Source organism: Trichoderma aggressivum (assembly GCF_033847375.1).
Source record: "Trichoderma aggressivum f. europaeum strain CBS 100526 chromosome Unknown scaffold_001, whole genome shotgun sequence".
Classification (NCBI taxonomy): Eukaryota; Fungi; Ascomycota; class Sordariomycetes; order Hypocreales; family Hypocreaceae; genus Trichoderma; species Trichoderma aggressivum.
Genome location: NW_026946367.1, coordinates 1 through 25,174, shown reverse-complemented (window position 1 = coordinate 25,174; position 25,174 = coordinate 1). Strand labels below are relative to the sequence as shown.

The 25,174-nt window shown below is 50.6% G+C and overlaps 11 protein-coding genes across 11 annotated transcripts; 4 read left to right on the top strand and 7 right to left on the bottom strand.

The window, feature by feature from the left end:
- Positions 1-564: 564 nt before the first annotated feature.
- On the top strand, positions 565-4,046 carry Triagg1_13 (transcriptional regulator family: Fungal Specific TF; the record flags this gene model as incomplete). The annotated part of the gene is made up of 5 exons (XM_062895127.1): positions 565-988; positions 1,091-1,251; positions 1,701-1,903; positions 2,011-2,332; positions 2,397-4,046. 5 exons carry the CDS (start codon positions 565-567, stop codon positions 4,044-4,046), a joined length of 2,760 nt encoding a protein of 919 aa, XP_062760363.1.
- A 567-nt stretch (positions 4,047-4,613) lies between these two features.
- On the top strand, positions 4,614-5,879 carry Triagg1_2 (uncharacterized protein; the record flags this gene model as incomplete). The annotated part of the gene is made up of 1 exon (XM_062894018.1): positions 4,614-5,879. The coding sequence occupies one exon, from the start codon at positions 4,614-4,616 to the stop codon at positions 5,877-5,879; it is 1,266 nt and encodes a 421-aa protein (XP_062760352.1).
- Positions 5,880-6,076: 197 nt separating this feature from the next.
- On the bottom strand, positions 6,077-7,015 carry Triagg1_683 (uncharacterized protein; the record flags this gene model as incomplete). Its single annotated transcript, XM_062903904.1, has 1 exon — positions 6,077-7,015. One exon carries the CDS (start codon positions 7,013-7,015, stop codon positions 6,077-6,079), a length of 939 nt encoding a protein of 312 aa, XP_062761033.1.
- Positions 7,016-8,069: 1,054 nt separating this feature from the next.
- Triagg1_672 (transcriptional regulator family: Fungal Specific TF) lies at positions 8,070-10,298 on the top strand (the record flags this gene model as incomplete). The annotated part of the gene is made up of 3 exons (XM_062902794.1): positions 8,070-9,087; positions 9,170-9,581; positions 9,641-10,298. 3 exons carry the CDS (start codon positions 8,070-8,072, stop codon positions 10,296-10,298), a joined length of 2,088 nt encoding a protein of 695 aa, XP_062761022.1.
- Positions 10,299-10,571: 273 nt separating this feature from the next.
- On the bottom strand, positions 10,572-11,357 carry Triagg1_661 (uncharacterized protein; the record flags this gene model as incomplete). The annotated part of the gene is made up of 1 exon (XM_062901683.1): positions 10,572-11,357. The coding sequence occupies one exon, from the start codon at positions 11,355-11,357 to the stop codon at positions 10,572-10,574; it is 786 nt and encodes a 261-aa protein (XP_062761011.1).
- A 688-nt stretch (positions 11,358-12,045) lies between these two features.
- Triagg1_556 (uncharacterized protein) lies at positions 12,046-13,203 on the top strand (the record flags this gene model as incomplete). The annotated part of the gene is made up of 3 exons (XM_062900572.1): positions 12,046-12,594; positions 12,641-12,990; positions 13,059-13,203. The coding sequence occupies 3 exons, from the start codon at positions 12,046-12,048 to the stop codon at positions 13,201-13,203; spliced, it is 1,044 nt and encodes a 347-aa protein (XP_062760906.1).
- A 93-nt stretch (positions 13,204-13,296) lies between these two features.
- Positions 13,297-15,855, bottom strand: Triagg1_445 (CAZyme family GH55; the record flags this gene model as incomplete). Its single annotated transcript, XM_062899463.1, has 5 exons — positions 13,297-14,248; positions 14,323-14,433; positions 14,491-14,756; positions 14,817-15,046; positions 15,114-15,855. The coding sequence occupies 5 exons, from the start codon at positions 15,853-15,855 to the stop codon at positions 13,297-13,299; spliced, it is 2,301 nt and encodes a 766-aa protein (XP_062760795.1).
- Positions 15,856-17,135: 1,280 nt separating this feature from the next.
- Triagg1_334 (uncharacterized protein) lies at positions 17,136-18,157 on the bottom strand (the record flags this gene model as incomplete). Its single annotated transcript, XM_062898352.1, has 5 exons — positions 17,136-17,238; positions 17,310-17,365; positions 17,450-17,866; positions 17,925-18,046; positions 18,109-18,157. The coding sequence occupies 5 exons, from the start codon at positions 18,155-18,157 to the stop codon at positions 17,136-17,138; spliced, it is 747 nt and encodes a 248-aa protein (XP_062760684.1).
- A 459-nt stretch (positions 18,158-18,616) lies between these two features.
- Triagg1_223 (uncharacterized protein) lies at positions 18,617-21,376 on the bottom strand (the record flags this gene model as incomplete). The annotated part of the gene is made up of 4 exons (XM_062897241.1): positions 18,617-18,751; positions 18,824-18,997; positions 19,065-21,226; positions 21,298-21,376. The coding sequence occupies 4 exons, from the start codon at positions 21,374-21,376 to the stop codon at positions 18,617-18,619; spliced, it is 2,550 nt and encodes an 849-aa protein (XP_062760573.1).
- Positions 21,377-22,382: 1,006 nt separating this feature from the next.
- Positions 22,383-23,075, bottom strand: Triagg1_112 (uncharacterized protein; the record flags this gene model as incomplete). The annotated part of the gene is made up of 1 exon (XM_062896131.1): positions 22,383-23,075. The coding sequence occupies one exon, from the start codon at positions 23,073-23,075 to the stop codon at positions 22,383-22,385; it is 693 nt and encodes a 230-aa protein (XP_062760462.1).
- A 1,245-nt stretch (positions 23,076-24,320) lies between these two features.
- Triagg1_1 (uncharacterized protein) lies at positions 24,321-24,856 on the bottom strand (the record flags this gene model as incomplete). Its single annotated transcript, XM_062894017.1, has 2 exons — positions 24,321-24,426; positions 24,486-24,856. 2 exons carry the CDS (start codon positions 24,854-24,856, stop codon positions 24,321-24,323), a joined length of 477 nt encoding a protein of 158 aa, XP_062760351.1.
- Between the last annotated feature and the right edge of the window lie 318 nt (positions 24,857-25,174).

Below are 25,174 nucleotides of genomic sequence, written 5' to 3'. Positions count from 1 at the left end.
TGAAGTTTCATGCTTGTGATGTGAGTTTTCATACCCTTGATCTCCACTACTAGAAAAAAAATATGGGATTCGGGATTTATTTTGCAGTGTTGCTGAGAAGGATTTTCATCCTACAACTCTCGGAAGTTAATTGGATCTCATGCCATCGATACCCAGAACGTTGTCTCTACATGGTAGAGTATGGTTTATTGTCTGACGCCGATGGCTTACAAGATTGGCCAAAGCCAATTTGAGAGAAACATTAGCAGTGCTTGACCAATGATAATCCAAACAGCAGCATATGGTTCTCGAAACACCATATTTCTACACATCTTCATAATCAACAGCTTCATATTCGTTGGAATCTCTATAATTGGGAGTGATGACAAATAAATCCACCTTCTCCGCCCTTTGGTTGACATTTGACATATTGGGCGAGCTTAGCGTCGGCACATCCCCCATCTCCAACTAGAGCTAGAGTCAGCGATATGAATACTCGTGTCTGTATCTTGATCTTGTAATTGGATTGTATTCGATACTTTGATCCTTTTGCTCCCCATCACGGTCTCTACCGGTCTCTTCAACATGACGATACGTGTGCGCGAGTCCACCGAGGACGACATCCCCGCCATTGCTCGCATAGCTGCGGCGGCCTTTCACCCGGAAACGGATGCCATTGCGGCCCGGCTATTTCCTGCTCGGCTCGTTGGAGAGGGCGAGGCCTATTCCTGGCGATATGCCAAAAAGACGGCAAGCCTGAGTTCCACAGACGCCATCATCGTCGTGGCCGTCGACGACTCCCTAAACGACCAGGTGGTGGGCTTTGCCCTGTGGGATGTATACGGACAATCGCAGCCAGAAAACGCAAAGGCGGCCAATCAACCCCCGTCTGCCGCTCAACAACTGCCGCCACCCTCGTTCGACCAGGAGGCGTATGCAGAGCTCCGCGCTATCGTTTCAGCCGACCACCAGGAGATGTTCGGAGAAAGAGGCATCAAGGACGTCTGGCGTAAGTTTTCCCTGCCCTCCCCCTGGGAAATAATTCTCCGTGGCCCTTATCCGAAACTGCCCAAAACGGGTAGCTGACAGGAAGCTTTGCCGGCTCACAAAGATCTTGATTACCTCGGGGTGGATCCGCAGCAGCAGCGGAAGGGGATCGGGAAGATCCTCCTGGACTGGGGCATCAGCCGGGCGGCGAGCGAGGGAAAGGATTGCTATTTGCTGGCGACGCCTGCCGGGAAGACGCTGTACGACAAGACGGGCTTCGAGGAGGTGCGGACTGTGCCAATATTTGGTGTTTTGCACACCTCCATGATACTTAGACACGGCAAATGATGATCTGCACACGACAAGCAGCTACGAGTACAAAGTAATTCCGTCCAACCTCTAACAAGACTATGGTGCAAAGGAAACACGGAATGATTCCCCTAGTAAATTTCATACATGTACTTACAAGTAGATCACAGTCGGCACTGGGCGGCGCTAAGATGCATCATTGAAATCTGTCGGCCGAGAGCTTGTGGCTGTCCTCGGCATATTCACGCAACCCATGTCCGAATTGGCCGAGCCTCGCCTTTCTCAGTCTCAATCTCAATTCTGCCTCCCCCCCTTGCCTTACATCACCATGTCTTGATCTCCCTTGCATTGCTCCATCCAAATGCTGTATCCCTTGATGTGACTCCAGCACTTTTTTGCGATACCGCCGAGACAAACCCCCCAAGCCATGGACCAACAGCAACACGAACCTTACCGCCGCCGGAGACCCGCGCTCTCATGTCTTGAATGTCGCCGGCGCAAGCTCAAGTGTGACCGAAGTAACCCTTGCGGCCGCTGCGTCACGACCGAGACACAGTGCACCTACAGGATCCATCAGGAGAAGCCCGGAGTCAGGCATCGGCAAACTCGCCGAATATCCAGCTCCTCGGTGCCAAGCCCGCCAGCTGTCCATCCAGCCTCGCCTTTGTCACATGCCCATCCAATCAGGCAAATTACTACTCCAACTACTTGTAACGTCACTACGAGTAGTCATAGGACGGCATCAGATCATGGCGGCCGAGAAAACGAGACACTCAATGCTGCGACATCGACGCTCGGGCCAAATGACTTGTCGAATACACCAGGTGCAAATGAGATCCAAAATCCGACTCGCCCCCGGTTCGTGGATCCCGAGCTCCATCACCTCAGGGAGCGGGTACGGAGACTTGAGCGGTCCCTTGTACATGTTCCTGTGCACGATATATCCCAGGCCGGCAGAGATGTCCTTGCTGGTGAGCCGGGCATGCCCGATGCCCATATCATCTTGAATAAAACAAGAATCATGAGATGGAGCCATTGGGTCGGCATAGCTAAAGAGGTACAGTCTACAGCTTTAGTTTGTACATTGTATATCTTCGGGATGCTCACATGTTGCCATGTAGTTTGACCCCATCATCTCCTGCTACGGAGTGATTTGCGGTTTTGGAGACATCAACTCGATAAGGAGTACCGAAACCAGAGCTCTCATCGTCGAGACTAGCGACTTGCTCCGGAAATGCAAAAGCGTAGCTAGAAGCCTCAAGATTGGGCGGCCTAGTAGATGCCTTTCATCGCTGAATTTTGACCTGACGCCCCCTTCCCGTGAAGTGGCGGACAAGATGGCAGCCTTGTATTTCCAATCGTTTGAGTCAACACATCGGATTTTGCACGAGCCCACCTTTTGGAGAGTCTATGAGAGGTTTTGGAGTAGCCCCGAGAGTGCTTCAAACACATTACGCCTCCAGGTGCTTCTCGTGATTGCCATAGGGTCCAGCTTGGTTCCGCATGTGGAATCCGATGCCGGACTTCACCACGCGGTGCATCAATGGATATACGCAGCTGAAACCTGGCTCTCTGGGCCGCTGGAAAAGGATCGTCTCAACATCTCCGGGCTCCAGATCCATTGTTTGGTGATGCTTGCTCGGCAAATGTTTTCCATCGGAGGCGACTTCATTTGGATCTCGTCGGGGTCGCTCGTCCACCGGGCGATGCAGATTGGTTTGCATCGGGACCCCAAGCATCTCCCTCCCATGTCCGTATTGCAGGCGCAGCTGCGTAGAAGACTATGGGCCACAATCCTGGAGCTGGTTGTTCAATCATCGCTCGACTCAGCGTTACCGTCGAGGATCTCTTTTGATGAATTCGATACTGAGGCGCCGGCGAATAGTAATGACAGCGAGATAGGAGAGTCGGCGACGGAACTGAAGCCTCACCCCAAAGAAATATTTACTGGGACGTCTATGCAGCTCATCCTCCTTGGCTCGCTGCCAACGCGCCTTCGAATACTCAGTCTCCTGAACGGTCTAAACACCGAGCTCTCGTATCTAGATGTGCTTGACTTGAGCGCGGATATTCTCCAAACTTGTCGTCAGTGGAATACCTTTGCAAGAGACAACAAGGCATCGGGCGTCACCCCCTTTCACCGAAATTTGCTCGACTACCTTTTACGCCGTTTCTTAATTCCCCTCCATTGTCCTTTTGCCAACAAAGCACGGGTGAATCCTTTGTTTCATTATTCACTCAAGGTTAGCATAGATACCGCCATGACCATAGCATCACCTGAGCCAGATGAAGGATTTCTCAATCTCATGGCGATTGCGGGAGGATTGTTTAGAGAGGGCATCCGATATGCGACAAGCATTATCGGCCTCGAGCTTCTTGCTCAAGTCGAAGCCCAGTATCTCGACGGAACATTACACCGCAGCTCACATTACATAAATCATCTCAAGAAGACTATAGCAGAAATGGTTTCCCAATCATTAGAGCGGATCCGGCAAGACGAGACAAATGTCAAGAGCCACATGTTCTTATGCATGATCACGGCACAAGCGGAAGCCACGGAACAGGGCGTATCTGGCGAAGGGCGTATTGTGAAGAGTGCGAGGGATAGCATTTCGTTGTGTTTGGAACTGTTGCAGAATCGTCTGGGTACCACTGGTCTATCAATACCCACGCCAGATGTCGAGTCTGTAAGCATTGGTGAAAGGGATGACTACATATATGGATTGGATTTTGACATGGACTTTTTCTTGGCGGAAACTGGCTTTTCTTGAACTCCAGAAAGTCGAGGACTTATTAGGATCAATTTGGCATGTTACGAATATGCCAATGATGTATTTTTAAACTGAAAATTGTACTCTACTCTTTGTACAAGAGCAATGGTCGCGTGATGTCTTGATGGTTACGCAGATATAACGCAGCGGTTATAATTACCATTCTGAGAGACCAGATGTAACACGTTTCATGCACAGCTTAACCCACTCGCATGAGTGGCGGAACCACGAGAGATTTTATAGAACAACATTTAAAGGGGGCCGTTAATTGATCTATTATGCGATGCCCCATTCACACGGTGATCGCCGCCCCTCGGCCGAAAGAGCAGCGCCCGGATATATCGCGCGGCAGAGCTTTACGGCTTCAATATACCGAGACAGCAGTTCTATATAGACGCGTAAGACATATATATATATCCCTTACATGTCGCCTTCATCTAAACTCATCAAGTTTGTTAGCATCACCTCATCTCGACCTCAGTCAACGCTTACACTGCACCTTACCCAACAAGAACATCGATACCAGATTCATTCATTTCAAGCATCAACATCGACTTACAAACACCAATGGCACAAATGAAAGTGTTAATCAGTGGTGCTGGCATCACTGGCAATGCCCTCGCTTACTGGCTCTCCAAGTTGGGCCACAATGTCACCGTCGTCGAACGTTATCCTGAACTTCGAACCACTGGTCTTCAAGTCGATCTCCGAGGTCCTGGAGTCGAAGTCCTGAAGTTGATGGGTCTCGACCAAGCGTTTCGTGCCAAGGCTGTGCCAGAACAAGGAATCGCCGTCGTCGATAGCTCCAACAGACGACGAGCCTTTTTCGGAGTGAACAATTCAGGCAAGGGGGTGCAGAGCTTCACTACCGAGTATGAGATCATGAGAGGTGACCTGTGTCGCATAATGTACGATGTTATAAAAGACAAGGTCACTTACTTGTTTGGCATCTCCATTGAAAGCTTCAAGCAAAAGAACGATGGTGTTGAAGTTCATTTCACCAATGGCAACACAGATCACTTTGACTTCTTGGTCGGTGCTGACGGCATGGGCTCAAACACTCGCAAACTCATGTTGGGTCCCGGTTCCCGGGACGCATTACGTCCAGTGAAGGGTGCATATACGGCGTATTTTACAATTCCTCGTCCGATTCAAGAGGGCGAAGAGTACAACTCAACGTTCTACCTGGCAACTGGAAGGAGAGCCATCATGACGCGAAGGCATAATCCACAGGAGATGCAGATCTACCTCCCTTTCAATTCGAACTCTGATCGAATGAAGCAGGCTCACCGAGACGGCGTTGAAGAACAGAAAAAGGCTCTGGCAGAGATTTACACCGACGCCGGATGGCAGTCGAAAGATATTATACGAGACATGTTTGACTCGGAGAATTTCTACTGCGAGCGCCTGGGCCTTGTGAAGCTCGATTCTTGGTTCAAGGGCAATGTCGCCCTCTGTGGTGATGCCGGATACTGTCCTTCACCACTCACCGGCATGGGAACAACTTCTGGTCTTGTAGGAGCTTACGTCCTCGCTGGGGAGATTAGCCGTCACTGCGGAACAAAGGAGGCAGCCAAGCCTACTGATGGCCTTGACGTGGCACTCAAGAGTTATGATGACAAGTTCCGGCCGTTCATTGATCAGGTAACTCACGGAGTGGGCGACGATACCGTCTTTTGGAACAAGATGCCATCGTCGCGATTTACTATTGCGATTGTGAACTTGCTTCTTGGAATAGCTGCCTTTTTGAGGCTGAATGTTGTTGGAGAATGGATTCTGAAGGAGAATGTGAAATGGACGCTTCCCAACTACGACGGGCTGATGAGAAGTTGATCGATCGACTGTTTTCTTATGAGCCTATAATACTGGCTTTGTAACTTGCAGGGTGAAGGGCTTGACAAAGACGGCACTCCGGTATGACGGCCTTATCTGGCATTTGATATCTCTATATTGTAATTTAATTCATTCTACTTATACTACTTGTATATATATATATGCACTGCTACGAGCTACAAAGCAATAGTAGCTCCTCATTCGCCCTTAAACGTCTTGCCAAATAGAGCAACCTGAAGCTCATCATAGATTGACAATGCACCAGCTCCAGCAACACCCCGAAGAATGTTCGCTCCAGCGCCATTAAAGAGAGCTCGCACTCCATTCTTGGCAATAATCTGCCTAGCGGCATCAAACGAACTCTTATACTTGACTGCCTCTCCCGAAGTCATCATCATGTGCCGGCGGATCGTGTCTAACGGGTAAGCAGCAATGCCCGCCGCTGTTGTTACAAAGTATCCCAGGCAGAATGAAGCCAGAAAGTTGTTCTCAAGAGCCCCAACGAGAACAAGCGGCTTGAAGGAATCGTACATGCCAAAGTACAGACCTCGGTAAACAACAGCGCCAAAGACAGAGGGGAAGAAGCCGCGGTAAAGGCCAACGATGCCGTCTGATGCTATTGTTTTCCGGTATACGTCGATGAATCCATTAAACTGGCGCTGTCCTCCTTTCTTTGCGTCGTTCGCCAACCGAGTCCGCGTATAATCAAGAGAATAGACGAAAAGCTGGCCAGTTGCTCCGGCAGCGCCTCCAGAAGCCAAATTTCCCACCATCCACATGGCATAACCGTCGCGGTCCTTCTTATAGCCAAACATCTTCTTGAACTTGTCTCGAAAGGCAAAGTTGAGAGCCTGCGTGGGGAAATACCGAATCACATTCGCCGTGTTGCCGCGCCATAAGCTAACGAAACCCTCGTCAGCTATTGTGCGCTTGAAGCATTCGCCTATTCCATTATATCTGCGATCCAGGCGGTCGGCTCTGATCATTTCATCTTGGTTTTGGATGAGGAGCTTGACTCGCTCGATGGGAGCGGCAGCGGTCTTGGAGACGGCAGCAGAGACACCTCCCATGAGGAAATCAGCCACGAAGGGCGGCATGCCCAGGACCTTTTCAGAGGGATGCGGCGAATGAGTCATTGCGATTATTGTGAATGAAGATAATAAAAGAGAGTAGAGAAATGAATTCTGAGATACTGGTAACAAAGACAAGTGAATATAGTCAAATGGTATAGTAGAGATTATGGACGGAGTTTGGTATACATACGTATATCTTAAAGAAAACCATTGATACGTCCTTTACCCCCAATGCATCTTTTTATCTCCCTTTCATATTTGGTAGAGGTAATCGAAGCTTTGATGTCGTCCGTATCGGCGCTCCGGGTCTCTTGATATACTCCGGACTCCGGACCACGGGACGGCGGTATGGGCCGGACATGGCTGCAGATATCCACTTACACGGCCTCAAGAAGAACGTGGGGATTAAGTACAACTAATCAGAATTGGTGTTACACTACTGGAATTCCAAGGTATGTCTTTTTATTCTCATGTCAAGACTCACTCCCAGGGATACGTGCAATATATAACTTATACTAGCTAACCTCTGCTTGTCAGCATGATGAGGTATCCCACTATATCGACGCTTGCTCTCGCAGCTTCGCCCATGCTCTGTCTTTGCTAGACAAGGCATCCCAGCCAATTGACTTTGTTTGCTCTTTAATGCCAGTCCAACTCCGTACATCTTCAACATTCGGCTATAGTTCATCAAACAAGGGTGGGTGGTAACAATGTGTCAGTGTGCCCACTAGTGAAGGGAGTGAAGGGCGTGAGAATATCATATCCACCCAGATACAACCATCGACCACAGAGCACATATATCGTCAACCACGGCAATTCTCGCCAATATCGCCATCTATAATCTCGTCATCAAACTCAAGGCTCACTCACATGCCTCTTTCAAAAGTCCACCAGACATGAGCCACCAAACTTCAGCCACGTCCTGGTCAAGCTGAAAGACAAATGCCAACCGTGGAGCCGACCTCCGAACGCAAGCCGAATGCCGAGGCCGAGAGCCGCAAATCTTTCAGCACACTCCTCGCATCGTTAAGGCATTCGGCTCTCCGTCTTCACATATTCATGAGTGTGATACAGCTGCAACAGCGGCTGTGGCCGGACCCGTATATCGCTATCCACCATGAACAGCGCATCTCCCAGCCTCGCCATCCCCTCTGAAATCCCCCGGAGACGCAATGGCCGTCCACAAGCCTGTGAACCCTGCCGTCGGCGCAAGGTCGCGTGTGACCACCGGCTTCCCATTTGCTCACGGTGTATCCGCAAGAGCACGCCCCAGAGCTGTCGATATCTTATCCAGGGGCAGCTCGTAACGCCGGCTTTGCCCCCAGATGTAACCAGAAGCCAGTCGGCAGAGATGCTCGATGAGCGGCAACCTCGAGAGCCGACGGGACCAAACCCAACTACAGTGAGCCCGTCGACACTGGAAGATCTCTCCTCGCCTCCGGATGAAAATGTCGGTTATCTTGGCGCATCGAGCTTCCCGGAATTCTTTCGCGAGACGCAGAGACACCTCGACTATGTAGCTGGCCCTAATCCAACCCATGATGGCCTAGCTGGTAAGAACGGAAACAATGTGACGTCGACCAAGATGGCTCCAGACGCAGCGGCCTTCGAGCTTGCCTTTACGGTGCTTCGGACCATCCCAACCAAAGAGGCGGCACAGTTTCTGCTTAGGCGGAATGTGAATCCAAACGATGCCTGGTGTCGCCTTGCTTTGGATCGTCTTCACGCATCTCTGTGGACAGCACTGGGCCACTTCCTCGACGGCGAAAGAAGTAATGAGGCAATGTCGCAGCTGGCACTGCTGCTTTTCCAGAACAGCTCCAAGCCCCTCAAAGAAGACTTTCCGGATCCAGACCAGTGGTTTGATGCCTTCTCCGGCGCTAATTTTCGGTGGGAAGGGTTAGGCATCTTGTTCACGTTTTGGTGTTTTGGGTCTGCCTCCCTCATAGAGAACGGCACGGTTGAGCAGCGCAAGTGGCTTGGACATCATAATCGTAAGAATCTCATGCTAGTTTACAAAAACGGTGCCTCAAGAAGCGTTGATCTTTGCCGCCTGATGAGCTGCAACAACACCATGATGGTGTATCTCTTGCACATGCATGGTCTCACCGAGTCACTCATCACGGGTGATACAGGTAAGTGTCCTTGCGTCTCGTATTCGTCCCAGCAGTGTTCAGCCCATCCCCTGTCTTCTCGTGCCTAACAAGTCCTACTCAGGTGCGGGATTTTGGCGGCAGCATGCAGAGGCCGTCGCCTTGGCCACCTTTCTTGGCCTCCACACAGCTCAACCGAACAGCTCGGTGCCAGAGGAGTCGGTATCTGTTCAGGTCAAGCGAAGACTCTTCTGTTCCGTCTTCAACATCGACATGGTTGTTTCTACTTTGACGGGCCGGCCTCCGTTAGTCAGTAGCAAGCTTTGCTCGACGCCGTTGCCTCTTGATGTTAGTGACGAGTCTTTGCTCAACCTCAAAGTTCGGCCTCACCGGCTGGACAAGGATGGATGGAACATGGAAGGGAAGAATCATCCAGTTACGTTTCTGCGAGCGGCCTATATAATCGCTGGGATAAGGAGTGAAATCCTCGAGATTGTACTCCAGGCACCTCATGTTCGCATCCAGCATGACTTTGAGTAAGTTGATGCCGTTACACCTAATCCGAGAGAAAATTCGTCCACTAACACACTGGAAGCGCTTTGCGGAAACGGGAAATGGATGTTTTCGCTCGATTTCCAACCGGACTGCAGTTTAACAACGATGACTTTAGCAATCCCTCCGTCGACGCTCCCACCCTTTACATCAGACTGTTGACGCGACTTGAGCATCTAAGCAACCTATTCTTCATCGAGCGACTCTCGTATACAGGAAGCAACTTATACAGCTCTCAAATGCTCGAAATCAGCCTCGAGATGATATCCCTCACCCTTTCTTTCTGGACGCAGCAAAATCGTCTCGAAGGCCTACAAGGCGACTACGAGTGGCTGGTCATGCTACATGCCGCGCCAGCAGCAGGTATCTTGTGCATGGAGCTCCTGAGACAGCCTTCTGGCACTCGACCACCAACTACCCCTAAAATCACAAAGCCCATGATAATAAAGCAGCTCAGTTTACTCATGGGCTTCCTCGAATGGATCGGACCTGGAGCCCCTGGAGCCCATTTGTGTAACAGCATCAAGACGGTGGTCGAGCGAGTGATGGAGCAAGCTTTGAATCCAGCGATTCCAAGACCCGTAACTCAACAGGAGTTTGACATGACATGGGACACGAGTTTACTGGAAGATATGAACGACTTTAATTTCGGGCTATTAGCCACGTTTGACTGGCTGAGGCTTCCGCCAAATACAATTTAGGCTGCTTGGAACTAAAGGCATTGCTCGCTGGTTTTTTTTGTCTTGCATATCTTACGCGCTTCGGGCTGGAACGTTTGAAGCATTACCTTTTTAATATGGTAGTTATGGAGCGAACTGTTAATGCGTGGTTTGAATGAGATTGTTAGTTTTTGAATCGGAACGAATTGATATAACGAATTGGCAGCACGGATCAGAATGAAATGATATACTGTACGATGCAGATTCCAAGGCTAGCTAGTATGAATAGATGACTCTCAATGACATGTTGCTCGATTACCACGGCTCAGTTCCATCAATATTTGTAAAAGTCCCTGTAGGGCCATCTTTGTCGAGGGTGGCCAACGCTACAGCCCTCACAGCTCCCTCTTCCACGTCCATGGCAACAGATAGGTGATTGTTGAATGCCGTTTTGCGAAGCCCAGGACAGCAACAGTTGATCTTCCACCCTTGCTTCTCGAACAATGTCGAATAGCACGCACCAATCATGTTTGCAGCTGCTTTGCTGGACTTGTACGGGATAGATGTGTTGTGCTGATAATACTTCCACGAAGGGTTGAGCGTATTTCCAAAGGAGCCCATCTCTGAGGTAATAAACACAATTCGTGGGACTGAGCCTTGATCGGCAGCCTTTTGTAACAGAGGAATAGCTGCATCCGTCATCTCTAGGGTGCCAAACACATTTACATCAAACAACGCACGCATCTTGGCCCTGAGACTGGGTAGGCCCTCTACTGCATGTCTTCCAATGCCAGCATTGTTGATTAGAACGTCAAGTCTGCCATACTCGCGATCGATTTGCGCAACACGAGCCGCAATTGAGTCGTTTGAAGTAATGTCAATCTCAACCGGAGACACCGAGCCAGCAAGCTTCTCAATGTTTGATATAGCTTCTTCTCCTTTTGAAAGATCTCGACAACCAAGAAGGACATGATAGGTGGGTTGCTCCGCCACGAGCTTTTTCACAATTTCATAGCCGATGCCCTGGTTGCCGCCAGTAACGAGCACAACTTGCTTGTCTGCGGGGTTGTCGGCCATTGAAAGCGCCTGGGCTAGTATCATTGCCAGGTTGTGAAATTAAAAAAGGTTGCTTATGTGTGGTTGTCGGCGTGCTTAATAATGATGATGAGAGAGTGTGTAAAAAAGATTCCAAAGGATGTGTAGCAATATACAGCCGAAAGAAGCTCTTTACCATGCTCAATACAGGCATGCATATTGCTCAGCGGCTTAATCATCGTCACAATGTCTCTCAGTTACCGAAAGCTCGCTTGGTATCGGAGTTTATGGTTATGAGCCGGCATAGTCTCGCGCTAAAGTCGCGATCCGCACTGGAGTTTTCGGTGTTCGCGCGGGAGAAATAGGCTTAGCACAAGTCAAGAGTTGTCTGTTCTTGTGCAAAATCGATGCAAGACGTCGTTGGTAAACAGCCTTGTTGAGACGCCGGCCGAAGCCTTTTCTCAACTAACTGCAACTGGTTGGATCTTGTTGCGGCAGGGTTGCGGTAAGCGGGTATTAGTGATCTTACTGATCTCGGCAATCCCACTTCAAGATGTCAAGCATGATGTTGGTTACGAGTACGTATGAACAAATGCGTATAATCTTTATTTATATTCTTTATTCATATATAGGAGCTGGTTCCCGAATGACGATGCCAATAATCATCAGTGCAGTATCATTATACATACGGCCTTCATAGCATCAGAAGCAAAAGGGAGAATTAAAAGAGCATCCCTATTTTCCAACATTCACCATGCCAGACTTTAGCCATCTTGCCGGTCCTTCAGAAGAATGGGCTTCATACATAGCCAAGAACCCTCTGCCCAAGGTTGACGTTATATCAACTGAATTCCGTCGTGCCCACAACCCCCAACGATATGCAGCCAGAGATGCAGCGATGAAGGCTCTCGGCAACCATCAAGTCACTTGGGAAACACGAACAATACCGACCTCAGATAGCCTCGAAATCCCAATTCGAGTCTTTCGCTCTGCCACCCAAAAGGGACACGCCTCCGTCTTAATCTACTATCATGGTGGCGGATTCCTGACGGGTTCAATCTCGACCGAAGATCCCTTTTGCATATCTTTGGCCCGGGACACAGGGTTTACAGTCATCAGCGTCGGCTATCGCGTGATACCCGAGTGGAAGGCTCCTACGCAGTTTCACGATGCCTGGGATGCTCGCACTTGGGTGATAAACAACGCGGCAGATTTGGGATTGCCACAAGGCTTTGATCTGTACGTGGCCGGTACCAGCGCCGGCGGTTTTCTCGCAGCAAGCGTTGTGAATAGAGAAAGAGAGGTAGGTCGTGGCAATACTTTCGCCTTGTTGCAAACTACATGTACAGAACATAGTTGACATCATCTCACAGCTGGGGGAATCATATATCAAAGGCCAACTCCTCGCCGCTCCTTGGCTCTGTCTCCCAGAAAATTTTCCCTTTGACCCCAAAGTTGGCGACAAAACTTCGCATATTCAGTGGCGCGACGCCGATTTCCTGACGTACCCCCAAATCGAGCAATACCGTACTCTGATGGGGGTGCCAGATGAATATCGTGATAGCTTGCTCTTGAACCCCCTTCTATTTGATGAAAAGAGCAGTATCAAGGATTTGCCTCCTACGTTGGTCATGGTCTGTGGAGACGACCCCCTGCGAGACCACGGCTTGATCTACGAGCAGAAGCTTGATCGTCTCGGGTAAGACATAATGATACCACCCTCATGGAGTTTACAGAGGAAGTCGTTGCTAACTAGGACGTATGTAGTGTTCCGACAAAAATCAATACATATGCAGGATATCCTCATGTCTTTTGGATATTTCCAGATCTTGCCATGAGTAAGACATGGTATCGCGATCTTATAGACGGCATTCAGTGGCTTACTGAGAAACAAGGCCATGTTCGCAACTAGCATAGACACATAGGCAAATATAGCACATAAATCATAAACATTCATTTCTTTATTCATTTACCATTCACTGCATTCTACAAACAATGGCATTAATTAATAGCCGCTCTGTCCCAGATAAGCAGCCATGACACCACCATGGCTCTGCCAGCCACCCGCGTTCGCCGTATCAACGACCTCGGCCACGTCCTTGCCCCTTTGAGACTCGAGCACCATGGTTCGCACGTTGTGTGTGCTGACGCCATAGCTATAGAGCTTATGATTGTCAGCATAGATGACGGCATTCTGCTGGCATTCGGCAGAGCAGCCATTCCGGTTAATGCCGTTGAAGAAGACCCAGTAACCGCCTCCGTAAACATTGACGTTGCTTGAGTCGTGGATGTACTGGAAGATAGCCATACGGCACTGGGCATCGTCAGGAGCGCACCAGCTAAAGTCTGGATCGCTGTCCAACAGCGAGCCGGTCCACGGCAGAGGCGTCAAAAGACCAGAGTTGTTTCCTTGCCAGTACGGCGTCTCGCTCTGCTGGAAGCCCAGGAAGACGTTCTGTGCCTTGTAGACGTTGATCTGGTACAGCGAGTTGTGCTCACTGCCGATGCCCAGCATCCAGGTCCCCCTGATGGATTCGACAAGGAAACCACCAGCCGTCGAGGGGTTCGCATGGTTGCCATCGTCGAGATCGTGATCGGCATTCCAGCACCAGCTGTTCTCCCAGTACGAAGACGAAAAAGTCGTAAGATGAGCGCAGACTCGCGCCGCCTTGCAGGTAGCGGGATCGTCGCAGTTGGTCTGAACCTTGGATCCTCGAGCTCCTCCAATGCGAAAGTGAGTGTTGAAGAAGCCGACGTCTCCAGCCTTCAAGCCGGCCATGTTGACCTCGACGAGCTCGCAGCCGGGAAGAATGTCTGCAACGGTGAAGAGCATGTCGACGAACTGGGCAACGCCGAGCTGGCCAGGCTTTCCGACCTGGACCATGGGAACAGGCTTGTTGGCATTCTTGAACTTGTTACCCGTGGCACTAATCTCAGACCAAACCTCTCCGTGGAATCTAAAGCTTCGTTAGTCTCTTTTCTTTTCCATGACCAATGCTGATTCAATCCCATTGAGAGGGCTCCTACTTACCGGCTTCCAGGAGGGACCACAATGGTGTCACTGACGAGGTAGGTTCCATGAGGGAAGTAAATAACCTTCTTGCCAGCAGCCTGGTTGATGATCTTCTGAAGGTTCTTGGTACTAATGAACTACGTTAGTCTAAGTGCACCAACTGAACAGGCTTTATCCAGAACTTACTCGTCTGTAACACCATCACCGGCGACCGGGAGCCCGTGAACGCTCTTGACGTTAATCACCTGGTCCACGGAATACTCTTTGAATGTCGGAGGAGCAACGGTGTGGTAGGACCCAGTGATATCCAAAAGTGCCAGAGGGCGAGATGCAGGGAAGAATTTGCCCTGGGCACGCTGGCCGCTTGAGGGTCCGTAGACGTTGCCCCAGATCCAAGACTGGCCAGCCTTGACAGAGCCCTTGAGGACATTGACTCCTCCAGCGGTAACGGTCTAATCGAAGGCATTAGTCTCTTTCTCGTTGAAACCGTATGGTATTAAAAGATGACTTACAGAGCCGACAGTTCTGTCCACTTGGACGTTCTCCAGTACCATTGATCCTTGGGCAGTCGGGGAAGCTGCGGCGTTCCACAGAATGCCGACATTACTGGCCGTCGAGTCAATGAGAGCAAAGAATCCGGTGTTGTTGTTTGTCGTCTCAACACCAACCTTGCATGACTCAAAGTGCAGATTCTGGCCAGTTCCCTCAAAGAGCTTGTCAAGCTTCAAGCCAATATCCTGGTCTACACAGCCCAATTCGTTAGTAAATCCCATCTACTTGATGCGAAAAAAAGGAGGCAGATGACTCACTCTTAAAGGTGATTCCCTTGAAGTGGTACTGCTGCTCATTCATGCGAATGCCGACAGATCCACCCTGGAATACAACGTCGTTGATCATCAGAGGCGAGCCGCCCTGAGGCATCGACAATCCGGTGTGTGCTACACCTCCATTGGGCATGTTGAACAAGACATTGGTAAGCTGCACAGCTTGGCTCACGGCCCAGTTGAGAAGAGTAATGTTGTGAGCAAGGGGCACCTTGGTAGAGTCCAAGACAACGTTCTTCAGTCCAATGTAGAAGTTGATGGTCGAGTCATAGCCGGGGTCATAGCCCAGGTAGAGGAAGGGATCGGTGAAGTCGGAAGAGGCTTGAAGCACCGGCCTGTTGGTGGGATCACCCATGACAACGGTGTCAACGTACGACTGAAGGGGCTTGCTCAGACGATACGTGCCAGCTGGGATGTAGACAACAGCCGGAGCACCGGTCGTACCCCAAGCACCCGAGCTGCGACTGGCCGTGCCGTTGGCATAGTCAAAGGCAGCTTGGATGGCAGCCCAGTCATCAGTGACACCGTCTCCCTTGGCGCCAAAGTCCGTCTTGACGTTGCGGAAGACTTTCCAGTTCTTGCCATTGGTGATGAAAGGGCTGATGCCGTTGTGCTGGATCTTCTCGTACCAGTAGCCCGAGGAGTGTCTGGCCTCGACGCCTTCAGCCGGCATAGAACTACCGGCTGCAACGGCAGCCAGGCCAAGGAAGAATTGCGTGAATCGCATCTTTCCAGAGGGTCAACAGTGTTCCCCAGTGCCTCAATTGGATTGCTGGAAGAGCCGGTTTCCTCCTCTGTAACCACCGGAAGGGCTTCCCACGGCCTTTTATAGTTTGCATAATCATCTCATCATTCGTCCTTTTACCCCAGAGAGCCCTACTGGCAGAATCGGCACACGGCCGGACGGACATTCCACGTCTGGCAACATCTGCAGACCATCACAAGGTCCCAACGTCTGCAGAAACTTCCTCCAATCCATGCCCGCGGGCCACTGTTTGCGGAGAAGGGCCAGCAAAAACAAGCATGTCATGGTCGACCCATTCGGCATGTTCGTCTCGAACCTGCTGCCACTCCCCCCTGTCTCACTGAGTCCGGGGGGATCTCATCTCATCGTTTGTGCCGACAAGGCTAGGCCAACACAAGTCCTTCTCAAAGGAAAAACTGACATCTCGGCCCTTTTCCTGCTGGCGTGCGGGGGAAGCTCAAGCTAGCAATGGACGATGCAGGGGAACAAACCGCTTGAGCCCCCCTGACGCTTCCCCACGCAACGCGGATACTTTTCGCCGAGCTCCCAAGGAGGAAACCTGATGTTGTCTTGATGGATGCTTTCGGCCGACGGCATAAGTTGCGCCTCACATTCGCAGCTCTCAACCTGCGGTTCCCGCAAATTGGGGCTCCGCCTTGCCAGCGGTAAGCAAAACGATGCATCCATTACTGGAGAACCCCACGTATACTCGTTGAAGCAGTTGCATGGCACGGTAGCATCGGGAAGCTGATCTTTGCTTTGTAGCATCTCGTGTGGCAGCGTTCCAGGCGGTATTGTGTTAAGGTTATCCGAATGCAACACCGCCTTATACGGGAAACGAGAACCACATCTGTCTTGATGCAGATCGAATACGATGTAAGCTTGGTTAGTTGTTCCCTTTTGTGTTAAACTTGTCTTCTTTCAATTCTTACACAAAAGCTTTTGAAACTGATGATGCTTTGGTTCATGATTACACATGAGTATTGATTGTTAGTGACTGAATACCGAGTTAAACGAAAGTCGGCCAACTGGTCCCCGAAAGACTCAACTCTCAAGGGTCTAGACAAATAAACAAATCCAAAATCGAAAACCACTCCAATTCCCTTACAAATCTCTTGGTCTGGTGTGGATACTTCAAAATCTCACTTTGCATGACATCCCAATTTTTATCTCTCCGCCGCCTCCCCCCGATCTCAACACTTGGCAGCACTACCACTACCGGCAAAAAAGAAGGAATATTATTTCCGCTTGTTGCCCTTGATTCAAAGGCCTTGCACTAACTGGACTAGCTTCTGCGACAAAAGGTCCACGTCGCCGGGGAATCTCGCCGTGACGTAGTTGTAGTTGTCATCCTCAACGACGAAGCTGGAAGAAAAACCCATATTAGCCGGGATTACCATTATAACACAACAATTCTCGTTCTCGGCGAAACTCACGGTGATGGCACAATGCTATTCTTGAATTGTTTAGGACTCGCCAGCGCTTTTCGCACCTAATCGTATTGTCGCTCTAGCGTCAGCAATTTCATTTTCGCCTCATGTTTTGAACGAGATGCAAGTTTTGCAAAGAATCTCACCGAGTCTTCGACGTTTTCACTCCCCGCTCCGTACGTCTTGTAATAGTCTCCCAAGAAGAGGCGAGTGCCCCAGAAAGCTAGCTGCTCGAATCGCGCCGGCAGCGCCGTCGTCACGCAGTCGCGAATGACACTGCTTCCATCCGGATTCTTAGATTCTGATAGCACCATGACGCCGTGGCAAACCGCTCCGACGGCCTTCTTCCCGGGCTTCTTCGTCTTGGGGAAGAAGTCGACTAGCAACTGGTGAACTCTCTCCGAGTCAATGACTTGAGTCACGGCCTTGTCGTGTCCTCCGGGCAGAAACACGAGATCAAACGCGTCCAGGGTGAATTGCTCATCGGACCATGACAAGGGGTTCTTCCATTCCTCTGATTCGGCCATGACGCGATACTTTTTCACGATGGAGGATGACGCACCCTGTGATTCTGGTTAGATCCCATCCCCGATGACGCGCTATCATACGCAGGAGACTCACCAAGAGGCGCTGTGTAAGGCCCTCCAACATCTTGGTGTCGCATTGAGGTGGTTTGCCTGCTTCAGTCGCGAAACTGACGTCGAATCCAGCGGCTTTGAAAGCCGTGTAAGGCCCGCAGGTTTCTAAACAACTGATGAGTCTCTCACGAACACTGACGCGACGGTACAAATCTCCGTCTGCCTACCTGTAGGATCATGACCATAATCGGCCATCAAGAAGACAATCTTTGCCATTGAAGCGACGTTTTACACTAATCGTATTGAATACAATCAATGTCACTGCTTCTACTCAGCTGCTCAATGGTAGACTGTGCAGCATTGAGACAAGCAAAAGGTGAATACGAATCACACAACATCGCCACGTCAAAATGAGCTAATGCTTACTACCCTGGAGCTCGAATGAGCCGAGGTATCACAATCACCGCCACGCCTGGGAATGGCACGGTGACATTCTAGCACTGTTACGTTGGAGATGCTCAATTACTGAACTTTCGATAAAGGAATTACTTGCATTATAACGATACTAATAAAGTCATCGAAAGAAAACACCAAGTAATAATACATCGTCCATACAAACTGGTACAAATCCGAGCTTCCGTTTTCGTTCATTTCCAGCCCATTCTGACCCTCATAATTCCCAATCATAAATCATATTTTTCACACAAACCAAAAAAATCATCAGACATTATTCGTTTATTTCTTCTTCTTGTCACTCTTGCCAGTCAAGGCATCGGTGACTCCGCCAAGTCCAAGGCCGTCGAGCACCCTGTTCAACCCAAGCGTTCCGAGGAGATTGTCGAGGATTCCGCCGAGGCCGAGGCCGCTCAGCTATACATCATATTAGCATATGGATCGTTTACAAACATCGTCAATGGCAGAATGAAAAAAGTAGATGCTTACCAGCTTGCCGACAAGACCCAGGACGCCGGTCAGCAGCAATCCAACAGCGGCGATGATCTGGAACAAGGGCTCCGACAAGAGACCCCAGAGCGGGTTGAGCTCCTTCTTTGCGTGAGGCATGCCCTCAATCTTGCTCTTTGCGTTGTCGATGGTCTGGGTGATGGTGCCAGTGAGCTGTAATTTGCATATTAGCCGGCGATCCTCTTAACAAATGAACCCACGTAGAATGGCATGTACTCACCTCCTTGAGCACATCTGCGAGATGATACTCCTCGGGCGATGCCTCCTTAGTGCCCGCCTTGTGCTTTGCGTTCCGCTGGATGCGGCCGTCGGGATCGAGCCCGCGGATGGTGCCGTTGGTCTCGGTCAAGATCTTGCCTCCCTCTTCAATCAGGGGCTTCACCTCTCTGACCAACTGCTCTTCATCGAGCTCCTCCTTGGGGGTCCTCTCCGCGGTGTTAATCTTATCCGTAATCATCTTGCAGATGGGACGGATCTTGTCAAGAGACTGCTCGATGCACCCAGCCAGCTTCGAAGCCAGCTTGCGGTCATTCTCAGCCTCTTCACGCTTCTTGATGTCCTCCTCGGTGTCCTTGGGAATGTCTTCGAGGAGAGCGACATGTCCAACGGTGTCGCCCTTGTAGTTGACAACATCACCGTCTTCGTCAACCTCCTTACCGGAACAGGCAGAAACGTCGCCGCTGACCAGCTTCGCAATGAGGTTTCCTTCTTCGTCGAGGACATTGCCCTCGCGGTTCACCTTGCGGCCCGCATAGGGGGCCTTCTTCCTCTCCTCCACCTCCTCCTCCCAGCGCTCAGCTTTGCCCAAGACGTTTCCGTTGCTGTCGACAACGTCTCCGTCTTCATCAACCTGACGACCAAAGAGCTTCTTGGGGTCTCCCTCGGTAAGTCTTCCCACGACATCACCGGATGGCGTAACAACAGTGCCATCTTTGGCGACAGTGCAGCCAGACAGCTCGGCAAAGGGGCCCTCTTTCATGCCCTCTCGCTCGCCTTCGCCGACAAGTTCGGCCTTGCCAATGACATCTCCAGACTCGCTCAGGACATTACCCTCTTTGTCGCACATGCGTCCAACCAGGGCTTTAATGTTACCCTCGATGACTCTGCCCCAGATGGCTCCCGAACCGTCAACGACATTGCCGGCCTTGTTGACTCTCTTGCCCGCCAGCGAAGACTTGTCGACGACAGCTTCGGGTTCAGCCTCGGGTTCATCCCAGGCCTCTGCTTTGCCAACGACGTTTCCTCGGCGGTCCAGGATATCACCATCCTCGTCGACCTTGCTGCCCTTGAGATGCTTCGCGTCGCCCTCGACAACAACACCAACCTGCTTGCCTTCGAACATTACACGACCATCGGCCTCCACGACGGCATCGGGGAAGTTCTCGAACGGAGCAAAGTCCTTTTCGTCGCCACGCTCATGGTGGGACAATGGCTCGGCTTTGCCAATAACCTTGCCCTCGTCGTTCCAGATGTTTCCATTCTCATCTGCTCTCTTGCCAATGAGCTGCTTGGGATCACCTTCAACCAGACGCCCGATGATATCGCCCTGCTTGTTGACGAGGTTGCCGGCTTTGTTGACCTTGGTTCCCTTGAGCTCTGAGAAGTCAATCTTTTCTCCTTCTTCCTCGACCTTGTCCTTGGCAAGTTCTTCGCCTTCCTCCGCCTTGTCCTTGGCGAGGTCTTCGCCTTCTGTCAATTCGTCAGGCTTCTCCTTGTCAAGTCCTTCGCCTTCGATTGGCTTGGGGGCTTCCTCCTGAAGCTTGTCTTGCGACTCCAGCTCCTTGGTATCTGGTTCGACATCAACATCCTTGCCCGAGCCCTTGCCCACCTCTTCTTTGGTTTCTTCCGACTTATCTTCCATCGAGATGAGCTCTTCGTCTTGCTTTCCAGGGGCCTTTTCGAGTGTCTTCTCTTGACCCTCCAGCTCCTCTTGTGGCTGCTTGGTGTCGCCTTGGCTCATCTGGATCGAGGAATCAGTGGGTGAGCTCTGTCCATCCTCGCTGGGCTTCTGCATCCTACTAACCAGGTCCATTCCTTGGGAAACGGGCTTTTGGAGGTTGCTGGCTGTCTGATAGGCCGACTTGCCCTTGCCCATCAGGTCCCAGCCTTTGTCGTCCTTCTGATCCTTCTGGTCCTTCTGGTCCTTCTCAGTAGATTCGGTTGTGTATTCGCCACCCTCCTCCTCTTCATTGAGGGTAGCTTTGGCGAGAACATTTCCTGATGAATCCAGGATATCTCCCGAAGCTGTGACTGCGTTTCCCACGAGCTGGCCAGGGTCTCCTGACTCGGTAAGCTTTCCGATGGACTTTCCAGACCGGTCCAGGATATCTCCCGAGTCGGTCACGACGCCAGCGGCAGACCGAGGGACAGATCGCATGTCAACTATTTTGGAACCGCGTTAGACATATAATAACAGAATGACAGTAAGCCAGTAAAGATGTATTGTCACCAACCTGGGTTGTTCTGCTCCTGAGAAGGGCTCTCCTTGACCTGCCAACCTCCTTGAACAGCGACTGGCTTTGGGAACGGCATTTTGGATTCAACACTCAGATTCACGAAATGGTTAAGTTTGGGGTTTGCGATTGAATAGCGTTTACATGTGAAGAGAGGAATTAGCTCGCAGTGTGTAGTTTATGATTTGCTCAATCGGATGATAATCTTTCTTATCACATGGACATATATATATCTATATATTCACATGAAAGCTGACAGGAAAATAAAGTTGCGGCCTTTCATCATACATTTCCAGCAGGTTGCACAAACACATGCCTGACTGCCATGCAATACCTCCCATTCTTTGACAGCGTCACTGCGAACATCTATGATCTCGATTCTCGATGAATACCCCATCTCAGCAATATATCCAACGCGGCATGACGCACGCGGAACCCCGTATTACGTCTTTCCAACATGGATAATCCCCGATGGAAAGCATCGTGGCTGAACAAAGGACATGTTTGAACACGTTTAGCAAGGGGATATCATATCACCATGATATCAGACAAAGCCACCAGCTGTCTCTCGAGCTCCCACACAGGACGAGAAGCTCCTTGGAGCTCACGGTAGCGCGGGCCCGCGGCAGGGATGTCCTCGCCAGAGAGACCCGAGAGGCGATCTTGTCGTCGTGGGCAAGCCACACTCGCCACAGCCTAGCTGTATGGGTGTCGTATTCATTTATCATGTGGCGTTGGGTTTCTCACGTTCAAACAGGTTTCTTATATTGGGGAGTCTGGATAGAAGAAGTGTGGCGGTGAAATCATTGCACCCCTTGAGTAGCTGTTGTACTGTAGGGGGCATAGTTGAAGATTTGTTGTTGAGGGATGGTTATGACGCATGGACTGTATTTCGCAAGCTTTGAAGATGTAAGGATATCGAAAATCATGGGAAATCAATCATTGGTAGCCCCTAATAGTATCTTGCACAAAAAAACATCGTAGATGATGCTATCGCCAGATTGACAGACAACGCCAACCAACGCCTGAATTATCCCTGCCCACGACCTTGGTATACCCAAAAGCAGCCATCTAAGTAGAATTTTTCAATTTCCATTTTTGAAAATGGTGGGTATCTTGATAGTGAGCTGGATGCCGTCGTGTGTTGATTTGACATCCAGATACACCTCCGAAGGACTTGGTGTTGCGGCATTCGCCTTTGCTCCCGCATCATTCGACGCCTTGCCCTGATCCGCATCCTGCTTTCCTGAAGTCTCTCCCTCCCCCGTAGAAGGCTTATTCATCTTGCCGACAATGTCGCCGTTCTTGTTGTAAATGTTGCCGTCCCCGTCAATCTTCAGCCCGCCCTCCAGGTCGCTCAGCGCCGGCCTCGTGTGGTTCTCCGACACATAACCCACCACCTCCCCGGCGTTGTCCAGGATCTCGCCGGACTCGGACACTGGCCGTCCCACCATGGAGGGCAGATCGCCTTCCGCGGACCCCAGCACGGTGCCATCCCAGTCGAGGATGTTGCCAAACTCGTCGACAAACTTGCCCACCAGGCCCTTGGCGCGGGACGCCAGCGGCTCGTCCTGCTCAATGGGCTGTATCCTCGGGATTTTGATGTCCGGGTTTTTAGGCTTGGTGTTGTTGCTACTGCTACTGCTACTGCTATTGTGAGACTCCTTCTTGTCTTCTGGTCGAGGTAGCATGACGAGTCTGTGGCTAGACGAAGGTCGTCGTTCCTGTCGATCTCTGTCGCAGGACGGCAACTGCGGGCTCTTGAGGGGTGACTGCATATGTGGCATCAGGCCAGAGATAGTAGCAAACAAGCAATAAGTTTGATCAAAGGGATTTTTGTTATGAAGAGTGAGATTGCGCGTTTCCCACCAGACAAGCGCCTTGACAAAGAGCCAAGCTCAACATTGATGTAATGCCGCTTTCTGGATACAAGCACCAGGCCCTTCAACTGTCAGAAATAAAGAGCAAATGCCGTCATCATGTGCGAAAAACACACACACATGCCTTGCAGATGATGACATGGCCGTACATCATCCCGCATGCCGATCCCTAACCCGCAATAGTAGCACCAGCTGCTTTACTTACATCCGCACTTTGCAGGGATTCGTCTCCAACGAATTGCGTGCAGCACGAGCTCCATCCATGCATGTGCCATGAATTTCCCAACTCTGCAGAACTTGCTCCACGTTTCTTGATCCGCGGCTGCAGGAACTTTGCAAATGATTCTTGTTTCTGCAGCCTCCGTTTGAGCCAATCTGCCGTTTCTGGACCGTTTCTTCCGCCTCAGCTGTTTAGTTCCAGTTTCTGGCAACGAACTTTCCGAATGTCGACAAAAAGTCAACAGCCACAAAGTGTGTCAGCCACGCCCCAAAACAATGGGCGTGGCTTGATCTGTGTCGACGATTTCGAGTTCAGGTTAGCAGATGAACTTGCAACACATGTGGCTCGTGACACTGTGGCTGACGCGTCTCTGTGGCTGGACTTGTCGTAGCCTCATTATCATCAAAATGTGTAGAGATATTGTAGAATCATGTACTGTATAATATTAAACCAAGAGAATCCGGAGCACAAGTTCTTAGGTACTCATTATCTCCATTCTTTATGCGACAATACATACGTGAGACAATCGTAATAGTCCACCGTAAAAACAGGGCAGCCGTCATCCTCCCGCGCTATAATTGGTTCACTCCCACACACTAAATCCAAATAGCCTCATCCATTCTCATGACCCCTGCGGATCTCATCCCCGATCCTCCCAAAGTACAAAGGAAAAACAAAAAAAGAGGCTTCTGTAATAGATTAAAACAAAAAAAAATAACGTAAGGATGTAAAAAAAAACATCCACCAAAATCGTAAGACGTCGGATCGATCAAGGGGGCTCTCGCTATAGGCAGAAAGCGCCCAGCCCGGTATTGTTGAAACGTTTTCTTCGTTGTCTTCTCAGTTCCTGGTGATGTGAACAAGAGCGCAACGTCATTAGCCGATTCGTCCAGTATTTATTTTTCTCTGGTGGTTCATAATTTTTAAGCCTCATAACTAGCCAGTCCTGAAGAGAGATGCGGGTGCCGCATTTGTAAGAAAATGTGATACCCAGGGGGACGGAAGTAGATGATAGGACAGATGGCTGGGCTAGGGAAGGGAAGTAGGAGTAGAAAAAAGAAAAGAAAGGGGGGGTAGTTTTGACTTACAACAACGCCAGCTCCAAATCACCGTGAATCTTGGCCTTGAGCTGAATCTCGATATCCAGGTTCAGGTCCAGCCGCAACCTCAGCGTGTCGCTCTTCCCGCCGTCGCCGCCGCCCTTCTGGTCGACGGCATTGTTCGTAACGCCGCCCAGCGTGTTCGTCACGCCTCCCAGCACGCCGCCTGCCGTCTGCCCGACCTGTCCCAGCTCGCCGCCCACGGGCAGCTGGTCCAGGGGTCCGTTTCGTTGCTGCTGCTGCTGCTGTCCGCGGCGCTGCGTCCGTTGCATTTGTCTTCGCTCACGGCGGGGAGGCACTGATTCGGGGGCAGAGTCGGAGCCGTACTCCTCTGCCGAGTCGGTGCGCTCCTTTTCCATTGACTGACTTGACATGTTTGCTGTGGTTGTTGGTGTTGTTGTTGTTGTTGATGTCTATATCCTCAAACGAGAATCGGGTGAGAGTTGAGATGAGATACAATGAGATGGATGAGATTCGTCCGACTTGAAAAGAGAAAAAGAGGCACTTGAGGGTAAATAGAAAAAGACAAGTTTTGTCTGTTACCAGCAGCTTTTTCTTTAGCTATTTGCCTTTCTACTCTATCCAGCATCCCACCATCCAATCCCCCGGAGCATCATAATGATATACCCATCAAATCTCCCGCGGGGCGGGGGGGGGGGGGGGGGGGGGGGGGGGGG